At 47.0% G+C, this 16,311-nt stretch overlaps 2 protein-coding genes across 3 annotated transcripts in view; one reads left to right on the top strand and one right to left on the bottom strand.

Annotated features, from left to right (window-relative positions):
* Positions 1-3,447, top strand: part of GFRA4 (GDNF family receptor alpha 4) — a 72,762-nt gene extending 69,315 nt beyond the window's left edge. Inside the window, exons 8-9 of one of the 2 annotated variants that reach the window (XM_082051666.1) lie at positions 1,035-1,187; positions 1,421-3,447. In XM_082051666.1, the coding sequence (XP_081907792.1) occupies positions 1,035-1,181 (147 nt within the window). In that variant the 3' untranslated portion in view covers positions 1,182-1,187; positions 1,421-3,447. Of the gene's footprint in view, positions 1-1,034 lie in introns of both variants that reach the window. The other variant, XM_082051665.1, reaches the window with a different exon arrangement.
* A 7,194-nt stretch (positions 3,448-10,641) lies between these two features.
* ATRN (attractin) overlaps positions 10,642-16,311 on the bottom strand; it is a 173,346-nt gene continuing 167,676 nt past the window's right edge. Inside the window, exon 29 of the mRNA XM_082050319.1 lies at positions 10,642-15,302. Within this exon, the coding sequence (XP_081906445.1) occupies positions 15,178-15,302 (125 nt within the window). The 3' untranslated portion in view covers positions 10,642-15,177. The remainder of the gene's footprint in view (positions 15,303-16,311) is intronic.

The following is a 16,311-nucleotide window of genomic DNA, read 5'->3' as shown; positions in this document are numbered from 1 at the left end:
TGCCACCAACAAGTTGAGAGCTGGTGAAAGCAACTGTAGTAAGAGATGGCTCTACCACATTGCCAACTTCCATGTGACAGCAGCACATCCCTCTGCTGAAGTGTGAGTGCTGCTGGAGCGTGGACACTGCAAGGGAAGCTGAGGCATTGGGTCTTGACTTGGGACTCAACTCCAAACCCAGATTTTGTTCAATGTTTAATGAGTTTCATGCCCCTTGACTTGAGGAGGGAAGCTACTATGGTTCATTTAGTCCATCTGCTTCCTATCTTCATAGCAGTGCAGAGCCTTGGCTTTAAATTATCTCAGTTATCAGCTAATGCAAATAGAAGACTCTAGTAAAGTAAATTTTCGGCCACAAATGTCAACGCGCTGTAAAAGGACAAGGGTGCAGTTTGTCTGCAAGATGTAGGAACCCAGGGTGGAAGTCAGTCATGCAAACACATGCACTATATTTTTGGAGTAACCCATCTGGCTCCCAGCTACTGCTTGGTGGAATCATCATCCCTGGAAGTGTTTAAAAGATGCGTAGATGAGATTCTTAGGGACATGGTTTAGTGACAGTGTTGGGTTAATAGTTGGACTCGACGATCTTGAGAGGGTGTCCTCCAACTAAAATGATTCTATTAATATGTCTGCCAGCCCCATGGAGGTGTCTTCAATACCCAAGGGACATCAACCTGGAGAAGCAATTGGGTCAAGCCCTGGCCAGCGATGGCTCCATGGGCTGCATGGATCTCCTTTGACTGGGGCGGGTGTCCAGGCACCCACCTCAGACAATGGCACCTCTAACTAGTGTCCAAACCTGCAGGCTGCATGCCCAGTGTTTTGCCCATGAGGTGACCCTACTACCACCACCTCCAACAGAGCGGAGGTGACCTCCAGACTAGAGTTGAGGTGTTGAGACTGGCCCTGGATCCCTCTGACCATGCACACACACTGGAGGGTTGCATGGTCCCCAAGCCCTCAGTCCTCAGAAGGACCAAGGTGAGGAACACCCACACCACTCACCGTGTGCTGTGTCCTCTCTCTTGCAGGTGGCCGGAGAGGAGAGGCTCCTGCGGGGCTCCACTCGTCTGTCATCAGGAACCTCCAGCCCAGCAGCTCCCTCCCTCTGGGCAGCCTCTCCACAGCAGATGTGGCTTCTCCCCGTGCTTGCTGTGCTGAGCTTCTTCGCGATGTGAAGAGGGGTGGGCACACGCCAAGCAGAGACTCTCTTTGTGTCGGTTTCTTTACAAAACAACCAGACCAGTAACTTTTTTTGAGGGAAGGTGAGGGAGGAGGGTGGGAATGGGAAGGAGAGGTGAGCTTACGGGCATCCTTTCCTCCTCCTCATCCGTCTGCCAGTTTATTTGATTTTATACAATCAGCATCATTGACAACCAGCTCATTCTTGGTCCTGGCCACCTTTTCTACCCCACAGCTTGGTTGTTGTCTCTCCAGCTCTCTCTGGATGGGATCAGAGCCATGGACAATTTCCTTGGAAAAGCTGAAGGAAAGAGTTGAGCCAAGAAATGAGAGCAGCAAAGGAAATACTTTTGCCTGCCCCAGCCAAGAGGGAAAAGACTTTTGATGGATGAGCTGTTAGGAGATTTCCTGAAGCTCTGACTCATGTTGAGAGGCTCTTGAAAGGACACATCAAGCGATGCGGAGTTCAGACTGTCTCCAGGGTTGCTCAGGACCAAAGGGCAGCTCACCTGATTCAGAGGGATGAAACCAGAGCCCTGGTGAGGAGGTGGTTGCTTTTGTTCATGAGAGAGGATCCTGAAGCACCTCTGGGGTGGACCAAGTGACCACACTACAAACTGGTTCACTGGGATTATCCATCTCCTTGAAACCATGACCAGCGTGCATCTCCAAGCTGTCATCTACCCCTTGGGCCCTCCTTTTTAGAGAAACATGTGTCATGTATTGATGGTGTTCAGGAAGAAACACGTGTGTTGCGTTCTGTTTGCAGCTGGCTTTCTTCGTGTCCCAACCCTGGCATCTCTATTCAGTCCTGTAAAGTGCTTGAGGTAGGTTGGGTTATTTTTTTGGTCACATCCAAACAACCAGAAGCCAATGATGTCCCACTCCAAGATAACCTTTCTCTGTGCAGGATGAATGTGTGAACCCATGGGCAGGACTCAGTTTGAGCTCAATTCAACCCATTCCCACGTGCTACCTGTGCATCTGCCAGTCTTGCAGAGACCAAGAGTGTCTTCAGTCAAGAGGGTTAATTAGTCATGCAAGGAAGGGATGGGATAGAAAGGTTTGCTAGATACCACCCTGGGGACATAAATATCCAGCCAATTTGTGGAAAGGCCATGTCATGAGTCATCTCATAGGTAGGGAGTGAATGGTTACCGTTCCCTTCCTTGAAGAGCTGGTGGAGGTTTGTGTCCAGGATAGCACACAATGGTCATTGACTCCTGCCAAGTGCTAATTACTCAGCTAAGAGGTGTTTTAAGCAAAGGCTGGTGAAGTGACCTACTCTACTGAGCTGGACCCAGCTGGAGAGTGAGGACAAATATCTCTCTTGTCTCTCCGAGAGCACAGAGAAGCAGATGCATGACGTGAACATTCAAGGGTCTTCCCTCAAGAAGGTGAGCTGAGGCCTCCCAACACCTACCTGTGGGGCTGAACCCCTTGTTAGATCACATCAAGAAAGAAGATGGCAAGGAAGGATGAGATGGTTTCCCAGGAAAAATGCTTACCCAGGCTGTCCCACCACAAGAGGCACAGGAATAGCTTCAGATTCTCCTTAATTATTCAGCCCTGGGTTTTGCAGCAGCCCATTTATTCCTTGGTTTGTACTCCTCCAAAGAACATCATCAGTTCCATGGTGTTTGGATGCAGCAAAGTCCAGCACTTTTTATTCACATTTCCTGCAGAACACCTTCCATTGCTTAATAGCTTTGGGTTTTGCTGAGAAAGTGCGGCAAGTTTCTTGGGTTTTGGTCCAATACGAAACCACTCTTGTTTTCAAATGAACACCTGTGGATGTGTAAGACATGCACAGAAATCCTCCTGGCTGCATCCTATCCAAAGTTCTGCTCCTCGAGGTCCTCAGGGCTATAGCACCTGGTTCTCCTAATCCAGGGCTGTGCAGAGGAACATGCCGAGATCCAAGTCTTGTGCACAGGATGCCAGGTCACACGTGTGCATGTGGAGTCTTTACTACCAAGAGTCTCATGTGGATCAGAAAAAGCAGGCAGAGAGTCAGGGCTGTGGGCAGGAAAATCTCCCTTCAAAGTGCCACGACCATGTGCTGAGTTGCTGTGAACATCTCCTCTTTATGAAGGGCATTGGTGCCCTCTGGGAGACCATGGAGCCCTCTGTGCACCAGGTGACACAGCTACTAACGGCAACTCTGAAAAACCTGTGCAGGAAAAGAGTGCAGGACAGACAAGGACCTGCTGGAGAGGGGCCAGAGGAGCCACAGAAATGACCCGAAGCTGGAACAGCTCTGCTGGGAGGACAGGATGAGAGAGTTGGGGTGTTCAACTGGAGAACAGAAGCTCCGGGGAGACCTTAGTGTGGCCTTTCCAGACTTAAAAGGGGCCAATAGGAAAGATGGAGGCAGACTTTTCTGCAGGGCCTGTTGCAATAGGACAAGGGGTGATGGTTTTAAACTAAAGGAGGGAGATTCAGGCTGGACGTGAGGAAGAAATTGTTGTCCCTGAGGGTGGTGAGAGCCTGGCCCAGGTTGGGCAGAGAGGTGGTGGATGAACCATCCCTGGAGACATCCCAGGCCAGGCTGGATGGGGCTCTGAGCAACCTGAGCTGGTGAAGATGTCCCTGTCATGGCAGGGGTTGGACTAGAAAAATAATAGATGTAGAGAACCCTACTCAAAAGCTAAAGGGGATGGAGGAGACCTGCAGAGGTCACTGATGCCATTACCATGTCCCGCAGCCAGACCAATGGTCTGGTTACACTTTCTGGCAGATTTATCTTAAATGATTTTTCACAATTTCACTGACAGACATTGTCATCTCCCCTGGATTTAGATTTTAATTTAAAGATTCCTTAGGGTGTTAGTTGTCTCTAAGAGTCGTGGGTCAAAGAGACCCTCGATTGTGGTGTCCTCTCAGGCCTCATTTTTTGGGAGGCTGTGTAAGGTGACAGCCAGCTACCACAGATCATATCACAGAGGCATTGCATGAGAAGGCCAAAAAACATGGAGACAGTCTGCTGGGATCTGTGAAAAAAACCCATGCAGTGAGTTAATTTAAATGGGTGTCTGCTGGAGGGGTTTCCTCCTCATGCCCTTGATTGAGGGACCTCAAAAATATCTGTGGAGTGGAGGTTGAAGGTTCGAAAGTGCATCCCCGGTCCGCAGCCTTTGTCCTACGTGGTGAGTTTGCAAACAGCACCTTTGGAGCACCGTCCCAGGCCAGATCCTGCACTCCTGGGGTTCCCCGTGGTCTGGGGATGCTACAAAATGAAGAGGATAAAGCTCAGAGCAATGAGCCTCTTGCCCAGCAAGAAAGAGCCAGGGGCTTGGGATGGGCAGTCATATTACACAGAATTAAAAAAAATAATATATATATATATATCTTCAAACCTGCATGACTTTTTCCTGATCATTTCACCTTTTTTGCCGATATTTAATGTCAATTCTCCCTCCAAGCTCATTCATGAATCAAACTTTGCAAGCAATGATGGCTTTTGAGCGGTGCTTTTGAAGGCAAAAAACCCAATTCCATTCCCCCTCGCCCACAAACACAGGCGTGCACAGGCCGTTTCTTTTCCCTTGCGAAAAGTTAGCGATTTTTTTTTCTTAATGAAATTTCATCTCTGTTGAATTCTGTGAAATGAACCACGGAACTTCATTTTTAAGTCTCTTGATTAACCACCAAAGTCATAGCGGCTGCTTTGTAAAGGCAAAGGACTGAGAGAAGCAGAACAGAGAAAGGAAGACAATTTCCTTTTAGGAATTACTCCATACCTGGGGACTTTCAAAAGCACAAAGAAGAGTCATGAAAAAAAGAAGCAGCCAAGTTTTCTGTACCCAAACTTTCTGTAGCCACTGAACTTTATTTTTTGGCTGCTCAGCATTGTTCCCAGTGGTTTGGCCATCCTGAAAGCCCATAAAATATTGTGTATGTACAAATACCACATCATTGCCAAAGCGAGAGCACGAGCAGGGAAGGAGACACCATGTTGGGGAGCAGATGCTGGAGCAATAACCCCGCGGGTGGTGGGGGATGCTAAAGGCTGTGTGTGCATGGGGAGGATGGTTGATGTCTGCCTCTACTACCGGGGTGTAACCTGTACTTAGCTCTTCTGTACATGTCAATATTCAAACATATCCATGAATAAAGCACACATGCATTTTCCTGATCCCTCCTTGCTCTTGTCTGCGATGCGGGGCTGGCCGTGCCCGTATGGCCAGGCTGGTGCACCCGTCAAGCTCAGTGGTCCCACACCATTAAGGGCAGCTGGAAGAAATGGAGGGGATGTCCTGGGGGGGATTGGGGATCAGATGCTCCGTGCTAGGCTGGAAACCCAGCTCTGATTATCTGCCTATCAGCGAGGAGGGGTGATGGGTGAGAAACCAACTCTGCCGAGACAGCCTGACAGAGGACGAGAGGAAACGGCCTCAGGTTGCGCCAGGGGAGGTTGAGGTTGGATTTAGGAACAATTTCTTCCCCAAAGGGCTGTGGGGCATTGGAACAGGCTGCCCAGGGCAGTGCTGGAGTCACCATCCCTGGAGGGCTGGACAGACGGACATGAGGTTCTCAGGGACATGGGGCACTGCCGGGCTGGGTTATGGGTTGGACTCGATTATCTTGAGAGTCTTTTCCAACCTGAACAATTCTATGAGAGCTGCCAATGCCACTGGGAAAGCGACACACACCCACCCGAGCCCTGAGCCTGCTTCTGCTTTACATGAGGGTGACATACGCAAAGCTTTGGGAACAATTTTGGGGAGATTTAGCTCAAAGCTGCTGCCAGCGCAGGAGGAGGGAGGCATTGCAAGGCGCAGCAGCAATGGGAATAATTGCACACCCGCAATTAGTGGCACGCGGAGCTACTGATGCTGAGATGTCACCGTGCAACCCGGAGCGGGGAGTGTGGAACTAACAGGGGCGGCTGGAGCTGCGCCCTCCCGCAGGGCTCGGGAGGAGGGGACCAGGAGGAGGAGGAGGAGGGTGGCGCTTTCTGTTCACGCCACAAACATCTGTGAGTTATTTTTGGCACCTACAAAAAAAATAAATCACAGGGAAATTGATTAGAGGCAAATTGAATGTTTTCTTGCCAATTGTGGGTGAAAAAAAAAAATCTAGAAAACAAATGTATATAAAATTTATATAAAAATACCGAGTGAAATTCAAATCGGGTCCTAAACACAAAGTGAGTTCAAGGTTGCATCTTTTCCTCCCGAAAACCCTGTTTGTTTTCATGCACATATGAAGCAGCTGAGGATGCAGAGGGGCAGCAAAGCCTGAGTGTTGGGGCCACACTCGGGACCCTCGTTGAAGCCGTTTCCTTCCCTGTGATGGCTGTTTCAGCGTCTGGGGTTTTGCCGGCATAAAGGAAATTTCCTGGGAAAGTTGCAGCTGGTTGAACCTGAAATGTGCTGTGAAAACGCCGCAGGTTTGATGTATTCTCCCTGTTTCTCGGCGGGCGGCTGTTCGACCAAGGTCAGCACCCAAAAAGCTGGTGGGGGACGGTCCAGGGCCAGATGGGGGTGCCAGCAGCTGCTGGGTTTTGGGGGACTTGGTCTTGAAGAAGATTCCTGTGTGCTGGTTTGATCGATACGGGGTGACGCACAGTAAGAGCATCCCTGTTCTGGATCATAGCAAGCCTGGAAATCACCCTGTATTTAGGGTGAGGAGATTTTGGAGTGGGAGCATCACTAATAGCTAGAGGGGGCTTTGTCTGACCCTCACTTTTATCACATCTCCAGGTCTGGATGTGGTTTTTTGGGGCACAGGCTTCAGCTACGACAAAACCGAGCCGCACTCCAACCATCAGCCCAAGGACAAACACCAGAGCAAGAGCAGGTGAAGTGACTTTCCCCAGTCCCAAGAGGAAAATGACCCCAAACCTCTGGATCCCCCGGGGGCAGAGATGAGCCTGGGGCACCTCTGGAGGTTTGATTATAAAACCCGATGGGGAACAACCACCCCCCATCGCGCTGCGACCGCAGACGCGGCACAAGCGAAATCCTGCAGCCGATGTACAACCGCTGCGAGGGGACGGTTAAAGCAGAAACAACAATTTACCATCCGTTATCTCCACGCGAACGGCGCTAATGTGCTGATAGGGGTGGGTGCATCTCGCTTCGGTTATTAAAATGTTGTCTTTCCGTGCTGAGCGCAGAAACGGTGGATGTCAGCCAAAGGGAAGCGGCTGCGGAATTAGCTCTGACATGAAAAATGTTCTAAGCGCTGCTTCTTTTTATATTTATTTCCTAAGGAGTAATGGAAATGATTTCTGGTGGGAGCAGGGACGGTGTGGATGGCGATAGTGCCAGTCACGCTGTCGGGGGCGCGTTGTGGCTGCAGACCTGATAAAACAGTCGGCGAGCTGTCGGTGGGATGGATGGAGAAACGCGGACACCGCGGTTATCTCCACGCTCTCTGCTTTCATTCCCCATCATAACGATGCTTTGTGATGGGCTGTCACAATCCAGACCTCCCTACTAAAGCTCTGCTTCTGAAATAAATTCAGGGATTGGCGTGAGGGCTCGGGGGAGATTAAAGCCCACCAGCCCATCTCCAGCTGATGGAGACACCTGAGTCCTGGGGCACCAGCCCATAAACTCATCAGGAGGTCCCTCCCACCAGTTATATCTTATTAAAAGATCCTCCCACCTTATGCCTTTGCAGTGTCTCGGGATTTTCATTTTGTGACTCCATCCCCTGCTTTGTTGCTACTCAATTAGTTTGGAAACCAAAGCCCGCAAGGAGAAACACCAAAAAACTTGTGCAAATGCTCTTTTTCCAAAATGGTACCTTGTGCTGGCTGTGGAGCTGTGGCTGGACTGACTGTATTTCTCTTTCCTCCCTTCTTCCCATTAACGGGGAACAAAAAGCAAGTGTTCATGCTTCCATCACACCAACAGCTGATTTTACTACCAACCAGCAATGTGTAACCAACCCAAGACTCGCCCCAAACGCCACCTTTTACTTGGGTAAGGCGAAAAAGCACCCAATCCAACCCCAAATCCAGGCTTTCTGTAGGGTGGTTGAATTAAATTGGTTGCTTGGTAAAAAACACTTAAAATTGCTTCTGTAAACGATGGGTATTTAAGTCTTGTGGAAATGAAAGCTGCATGACAAATACCTCTCTGACTCCTTCCCAAGTGCGTTTAGCAATGATGGGTGATTGCAAAGAGCGTTGTCCTGATGGTAGGCAGAGCTTTGGAGAACCTCCACACTCTCTTTCATTCGTTCCCTGCAAACCTCTTTTCTTTGCTACAACACAAGAAGAAAAGAATCAGAGCAGGGATGAAATACGGTCCCGTCCATCTACGTTTTCTCCCGCTGAGCTTAAACTGGCTTTAAACCCACGACCCCCTGCCCACTCCATTTCCAGTCTGGACACACCATGCTGTGATTTTGGGCTGGCGTGTTCTCGGCAGCGATTTGGCATCCAGGTTTAATGCAGCGGGATGGAGCAGCACGACGGTCCCAGGAGACGGCGGTGACTGAAACCTTCATGGCTCATAAACACCAGGTTCAACTCCGCTTCATCTCAGCAGTGCTTGATTTCAAAGCTGAGGAGCGACATAAAAATAAATGGAGAACAACGGATTGCGTCTCGTTTTTCCTGGATGCTGGGTGGGCACACGTGGGCTTCCAAAGGGTGGGAGCGGTCACCCCCGATTTAATTCTCCTGGCTTTTGTGCTCCTCTGAAGCATCAGCTGGCACCAACGTTTAATAAGGTTGCAAACTCATTAGCAAAAATCTTCAGTCATGCAGCCTCCAGGGTTGTCAAGTTTTTCTCTTCTGATTCAAAGGAAGGAGCGATTTAGTGGGAAAATCAGCAGTGAGAGCAGGAATGGAAACAGGCTGAGATTTTTAAGCTCTGTTGGGCTTATTTAAACACTGAATGCAGAAAGCCTGAACTTTGGGACAGTAAAACAGTCGCCAAACCAAATAAAGACCAGTTCTATCCTAGCAGGAAGGGCTCATAACCCCAGTGTTGAGGAGGTTGGAGCAAATAAATTCCTGCTTCAGCCCTGACCATCCCAGATGACCTGCAAGGAGGACGATCCCTTTTCCTCTAGTGATGACTTTGACACGTCTTTAGGGTGCTTGTCCTTTCCAGCACCATTCAGAGGCAACCTTGGAGAAGATAATAGAATCATCGAATGGTTTGGGTTGAAGGGACCTGCAAAGTTCACGCAGTGCCACCCCTGCCATGAGCAGGGACATCTTCACCAGCTCAGGTTGCTCAGAGCCCCGTCCAGCCTGGCCTGGGATGTCTCCAGGGATGGTTCATTGGAGTGCTGGAGCGGGTCCAGAGAAGAGCAACAAGACTGGGGAAGGGACTTGAGCATAAGACCTATGGGGAGAGGCTGAGGGAGCTGGGCTTGTTTAGTCTGGAGAAGAGGAGGCTCAGAGCTGAGCTCAGCACTCTCTAGAACTACCTGAAGGGCAGTTCTAGCCAGGTGGGGATTGGGCTCTTCTCCCAGGCATCAGCAATAGGACAAGGGGGCATGGGCTTCAACTGTGCCAGGGGAAATTGAGGCTGGAGATGAGAAAGCAATTCTGTGCAGAGAGAGTGGTCAGGATTGGAATGGCTGCCCAGGGAGGTGCTGGACTCACCGGCCCTGGAGGTTTTTAAACTGAGATTGGCCATGGCACTTAGTGCCATGATCTAGTCAATGGGCTGGAGTTGGACCAAGGGTTGGACTGGATGATCTCTGAGGTCTTTTCCAACCCAGTCCATTCTGTGATTCATCCACCACCTCTCTGGCCAACCTGGGCCAGGCTCTCACCACCCTCAGGGCCAACAATTCCTTCCTCATATCTAACCTCAATCTCCCCTCTTTTCAGTTTCAAGCCATCACCCCTTGTCCTATCACTATTGGCCCTTGCAAAAAGTTCTTCTGCACCTCCAAGACCAGTGACCAGAGCTTCCATCAGGCACCTTAGGGCACCACCACCATGGTAGAACCTCATCCTCGCCACGACCCTTAAACACCTCATTTCTTCCTTGTATTTGAAAAAAAGGGGGAAAAAAGAGAAGAAAAAGCTTTGAAAAAAATTATTTAACCAGATCATCTACTTTTTATTTCAGAGGAAAGATTTGCATTATTTACTCTTATTTATATACATGTACTTCACATTTTTTATTTAAAATGCACAGACCTCCCAATAATTTCCTCGTTCCTGCTTTAAATTAGCTGTTATTTTACAATACAAAAAATTATACCAAAACCTGCAGTCCTAAATGTGTGTATGTATAACACCCACAGTCCCCAGCAATGAAATAGTTTACAATGCTTGCTCATATTTACATACGAATGCAATAAATGCTAAATTATACATATTAACAAACTAAGCTCAGGTCTGAACACAGAGAAGAATCGTAAATAATTACAGAATAAAGGAAACAAACCAATCCAGAATGAAATTAATTCAAGGATCCTGGTGTAAAGGATATTTATTGTGCACAAATTCTAGAGTAATAGAAAACTCTGTTTTTATTTTCTTTTTGCCTTTTTTTTTTTTTTAATAAAAATATGGACTGACATATGTTACACTCCTCCACATTATATTTTTCCTTCTTTCTTCTGGTGAGGTTTGTGGAGTCAAAGATAAATGGAGAGGAAATGTATAAAGAACTGTAGTACCTGGAAGACACACAAAGATAGTCCGTGAGTAGTGTTGGAACAAAGTGATAAACCGAGCAAAACTTGTGATGCAGAAAAGAAATCAGTGTATACACGTCATTGTAGTATTCTTGACACAGGAAACTCCTCTGATTTAAGCAGCTGTTGACAGAAAAAGTGTGAATTTGGCTAAAATTGCCAAGACCGCGTCCAAAAATGATAAACCTGCCCGTCCCTTTGCTCCCGCATCCCCAAGGCTCTGCGAGCATCTTCTCTTTGCATTCAAAACACCAACGACTTTCCCTCCCAAACCTGCTCTGCAGCTTCATTCAGATTCCGAAAGGTCCGACCCCCTCCTTGCCCTTCCCATGGACTATTCCCAAATGAAGATCTAAAGAAAAAGGAGAAAAGAGGCGGCGTCTGCAGCTCATCAATGGGTCAAAAAGCTGCTCCTGGCACGTCGCGTTTGTTCTTTGCTTTCTCGCAAGCTCAGGGCTGGAAAACCCCTCGTTTCTGTGGTTTTTGCAGGCTCAGAGATGCAGGTGATGCTCTGTCCCTAACTCGGGGTCTTGCAGAAAAGGCAAAGCAGCAGCTGTGAACATCTGGAGCTGTCACGGATGGAGAATCAGCGCTGGACGTCCAGTGGGTTGTGGGGAAAGCCCCAAGTTCTATCTCAGCCTTTTATTTATCTCATCAGTTCAGCCAATTTAGGGCCAAGCTGCCATTTGTAAACCCAGGGACTACGTAGTTTGGTAAATGTTGACCGCAGAGAAAACGATGTTTCTGAGCAGTATTTAGAACACAAACTACCCCTATGGAGCGTGTACCTGCCAACAGGGGCCGTCAAGCTTTTATGGTGCCATACCATCACATTTTGGTACATTATAGACTATGAATTTACGCTAATCGCAGGTATTACCGCACCGTGGATAGCTTTATTTTGGCAATTTCAACACAGAGCATTTAAGCCCAGGGAAAGCAGCAATAACTCAAAAGTTGCGTCTCATAAATCTTGTATCCAACATCTTGACCCATAACGTGTCGGGGTCTCCTGTTGTGCTACAAACAGTCCAAAGAAATTCTGGGCTAAAAAACATGGAAAACGGTGAACAAGCACGAGTTATTTGGAGATCCAACAGAACCGTTGCTTTCTAGAATAAAAGGGCTACGACATTTCTGGTTCTTTATTAATTTGGTTTTAAAGGCTGCTCTCAAAGAATAAAAATGTTCTGGGGGTTGAGACCTCGAATGTTGAATTTCAGCCAGTTATAAGCACTTGAAAACAGTGATTTTGAATGGAAATCACTGGCACAGTCTTAATGGCAGAGGCTTAAACTGCTGACTTAATCCTCCCAGTAATTACTACCCTAAGTACTTTTATTACCTGTCTTCAAGCGTCGTTTTTTCCCCCTTTCAAATGGAAGAGCCGTGTTTTCCTTCTCTTACACATTTAAGTGAAATGCATTTGAATACATAAAAGTCAAGTTATGCCTCCCTGCTTTATGCTGCAAGATACCACGAATATAATTTGATGTTTCTTTAAAGCTCTGGGAAGTCACCTAATACTCATCAGATGAAGAAGTTATTAAGACAAAACTCATACATCGTTTAAAATGCATCAAAAATACATTCAATATTTTTTTTTTCCTGGTTTATATACACTTTCAATCTTTCCATGGTCTGCACGCTACTGTATAGTTTATGTACAAGTGCAAAATCGGTGTGTTATTTGTCATTTATTTACAGGTTCTCCCATGAAATGAGGTTCCTCTTCCCCCCCATCACCTCCAAAAGAAATAAACCCGCAAATCCTTCACTTTTCATATTGGCCCGGTGATAAACAACCCCAATTCTTCCTCCCCCCATCGCCTCTATTTTACCTTCAAGCTGGGATGAAACTGTTCACAGCAGAGATATGTATGAGAATCCTCTTTTTCCCTCATCAGTATGGAGATAAGATGCAGAACAGAGCTATGTCCTAAAGGAGCTGTTTCATTTTCTTTATATAAATAAGTCTCATTCTTTTATTTATATATATTTTTCTGGTTTGGCTAAACCTCAAAGTTTGATCATTTTTACTCGTTTTTGCAATATCTAACATGTCACTTTTGTGGCTGCACTTCTCTAAGCTCTGGAGACCAGACAAACCAACTTTTTGAAGGGGTAAAAAGCCCATTTACACCTTTCAGCTAAAATCTATCAACCCTCCAGGCCTGTTGTCCTGAAAGCTGTTTCTGCCTAGGAAAACCTAAGCAACAACTTTAAACACCTGCTTAAGCGCTGTCCTAAATATGGAGACTTAAGCACAAGAGCCTTCTCAATTTGGGTTGACAGTTCTCCCAAATAATCACCTTGGAGAAGCAAGAAGACATCTCTGAACACGGGGATGTGCATCACGACCGAAAACAGGGACATTAATAATAGGGGGGGCATTTTAGTCCAGTATTATTTCTCTAGTTCAGGCTTACCCTATACACGTAGGAAGTTGAGGAGATTAATCTGTCTGAGGTAATCTGTGCATTAGTCAAAACTTAAACTGCCTAAACCCATTCACTCTGTAAGACAAAGCTCCCCCCTTTCCCTCCCATAATTTCTTTCACCCTCCTAATTTCTTTCCCCAAGAGCGCATTTAGGCTTCTGGTTTAGAAACAGATGCATTATATATATGTACACACACATATATGTATTCGTTAAATGATACATTAAATTATAATCCTAGTCCACCGCGGTGTTTAAACCTGCAGGCTGTCGCCCATCACCACTGTCTGGACACGTACAGCAATTCCCATCTTTATCGTGATGCTGCTCCAAAGAGCTTCTTCAAACTGCTTAAAATAACAAAAAACAAATTAAAAAAGGAGAAAAGAACAAGTGGTTGATACGTGATCGATCGCCCAAACGTGCGCACAAAAAGATGCAGCTACTTGGGTTCACTTTGGAAAAGGGCGCGTTAATACCTCGACAGAAGATTCAAGAGCAAGTTCCTTCGCTCACGTTCCAGAATGAAGGGAGACACACAGGGTTGGGTTCAACCCAACCGTGAACCTCAAAACCACAATCCCAACTAGTCAGAGTAATTCAGAGGGTTTGGTACAGCCCCCAATAGCCAAACTTTCCCTTTGCTGTTTGCAAGTCCCTCCCTTTCACCAGCAAACCACCTTCTTCAACATCTGAGCTCAACCCAAATGGGAACGACCAGTAACTGATCCTGTAACGCTCAAACCTGGGGCCAGATGAAGCTGCTCTGCTTGCTTTTTATTTAAAGTTCTATTTTACTTCATCTTCAAATGATCTGGTACCCAGAGTGTTGCTTTTTACACCCTGTAAGGAGATGGAGCAAATCTTACTCATCCAGGAGGTACAAGGGAGGCAAAGAAAATCAGAAGAAATACGATGTATAGAACCTGGAACACAAACCGCTGCTATTAAAAGCGCTGGTGAAACCAGTTGTTTCCTATGAGATACTGAAACTCTGCTCTCCCTCCAGATATTTCCATTTGGTCAAGTAGTTTTTGGTGAGTCAAATGCCATTTTCTCCTGACCGCACGTGATGTATTACAAACAACACAGATTGCTGTGGGTGACTATATGTATGTGTGTATACATATATTTAAAAGGAATATAATTATGTTAAAAAGAAGGTGTGTAGCAGGTTCCTCACTCCCTAGATCTGTTCCAGTCTAGGCACTTGTGTGTGGTGTACGCCAAGCAGGTTAAGACGATGTAAACGCCGAGTCCTTCAAAAGCAAAATTCAACTTCTCCAGGTATTTCACATGGTCTGAGCAACACACGACATCAACCTTTAAACCATCCCAGCTTCTGTGTTCCTGATGTTCCAGACCACGACATCTACAAAAATGCTGCATCTTGAAGAGAGTTCCACTTAAATAATGAGGGAATAAACATATCATATTAAATGAAAACAAAGGATGAAGATGCTTTGAAGATTAATAGTAGTGTTTATGTGTTGAGAGCTGACACCTGTAAACACTGCATCTTTTTCTTTTTTTGTACAGTTTGATAAATACATGAACTACAAAGCACTTTCCATGTATAAACCTGAGTGTCATTCATATTGGACTACGGTTCTATTTACAACTGACCATGAGTGGCGGCGATCGGATGTTACGGGACCTGCGAGAAAACCATTTTACTTTAAACCTGAAGAAAACAAAGGAGCAATCTGAAGCCACGTGTCAGTAAAACTTAAGTGGAGCAGTTGTCAAATCAAGCCGACTATCACGCAGATGAGAGAAAAACTTGGGTTCAAGGAAGTTGTGTTTCTTTTTCCGAGCGCTTCTAGTCTCTTCTGACACAACTTGGGAATCTTCCTCCTCCTCCTCCTCCTAGGTATTACTTTTCTGTTTTGTTTAAAACCCGCTACAGTTTCTGATGTCCATGCATCAAATACAGGTTCCTGGCTGTGCAGGGGGCTGCTGTTTCCGATTTCGTATGGCGCCCGATTTCTCTTTGTAGGCAATTGGCATCTGTTGTGAAATGTCCACCAGCGCACTGGCCACCGCGAGACCTGGGGCGACAAAACAACATAAGTCACGGAATGAAACAGCCACAGCCGCAAATCCTCCCACCGCAGCTGAGAAAAACCCTCCGAGCCACAACAGCAATATCAGCTTTTGAGTTCTTCTTAAAAGAAAAAGCAAACTAGAAAGGAATTTTGGCTTAAGAGATTAAACTCTAGCGGCTATTCTGAAATAAGCTTTTAAATATTGCATGTTTTATTGAAAGCAACGGCAGTTGAAAAAGCTGGAAGTAAGTGTGGGTATTAATGGATGTAAAACCCATAATACTGAAGGGGGGTGTCTTTCCCTGCACCTGAAGATGGGCTGGAATAAATCCTCAAAGCACACGCGCAAGGAGGTTTCACTGAGCGTCCCCAACATCCACCATCTCCCAACAGATCCACAGACAAACCACCGCTGGCCATCTGGGATTTATCTCAACCCAGCTCACAACCAAACCATCCCAGCCCAGCTCACACTCTTTTATTAATGCTCTGCTTCACCGTGCTCACTGGGTGCTGGAGAAAACCCAGTTAAATCACAAACTGCTCAGGAGATGATGTCTCAGTGCCCTACAAAGAGGTTCGAGTGAGAAGGGGTTGAGAAGAAGGAAACCTCAAGGTGGATGGTGAAAACTTCTTTGTTGAGAGCTGCTAAGAGGAGGGCAGGGATGCTCTGAAAGGACTTGTTTGGAGCACAAGTGTGATGGGAGCGGCTGAGGGACCTGGGGGGTTCAGCTGGAGAACAGGAGCTGAGGGGAGACCTTCTGATCTCTGAACTGCCTGAAAGGAGCTTGGAGCCAGGGGGGGTCAGGCTCTGCTCCCCAGGAACAAGCACCAGGAGCAGAGGAAACGGCCTCAAGTTGCGCCAGGGGAGGTTGAGGTTGGATCTGGGGACCAATTTCTTCCCCAAAGGGCTGTGGGGCATTGAACAGGCTGCCCAGGGCAGTGCTGGAGTCACCATCCCTGAAGGGCTGGACAGACAGACATGAGGTTCTCAGGACATGGGGCAGTGCCA

This window comes from Streptopelia decaocto (assembly GCF_964273445.1).
Source record: "Streptopelia decaocto genome assembly, chromosome: 4".
In the NCBI taxonomy this organism is placed as follows: Eukaryota; Metazoa; Chordata; class Aves; order Columbiformes; family Columbidae; genus Streptopelia; species Streptopelia decaocto.
Note: the sequence above shows the minus strand (reverse complement) of the source record. Positions and strands in the feature narration are given on the sequence as shown.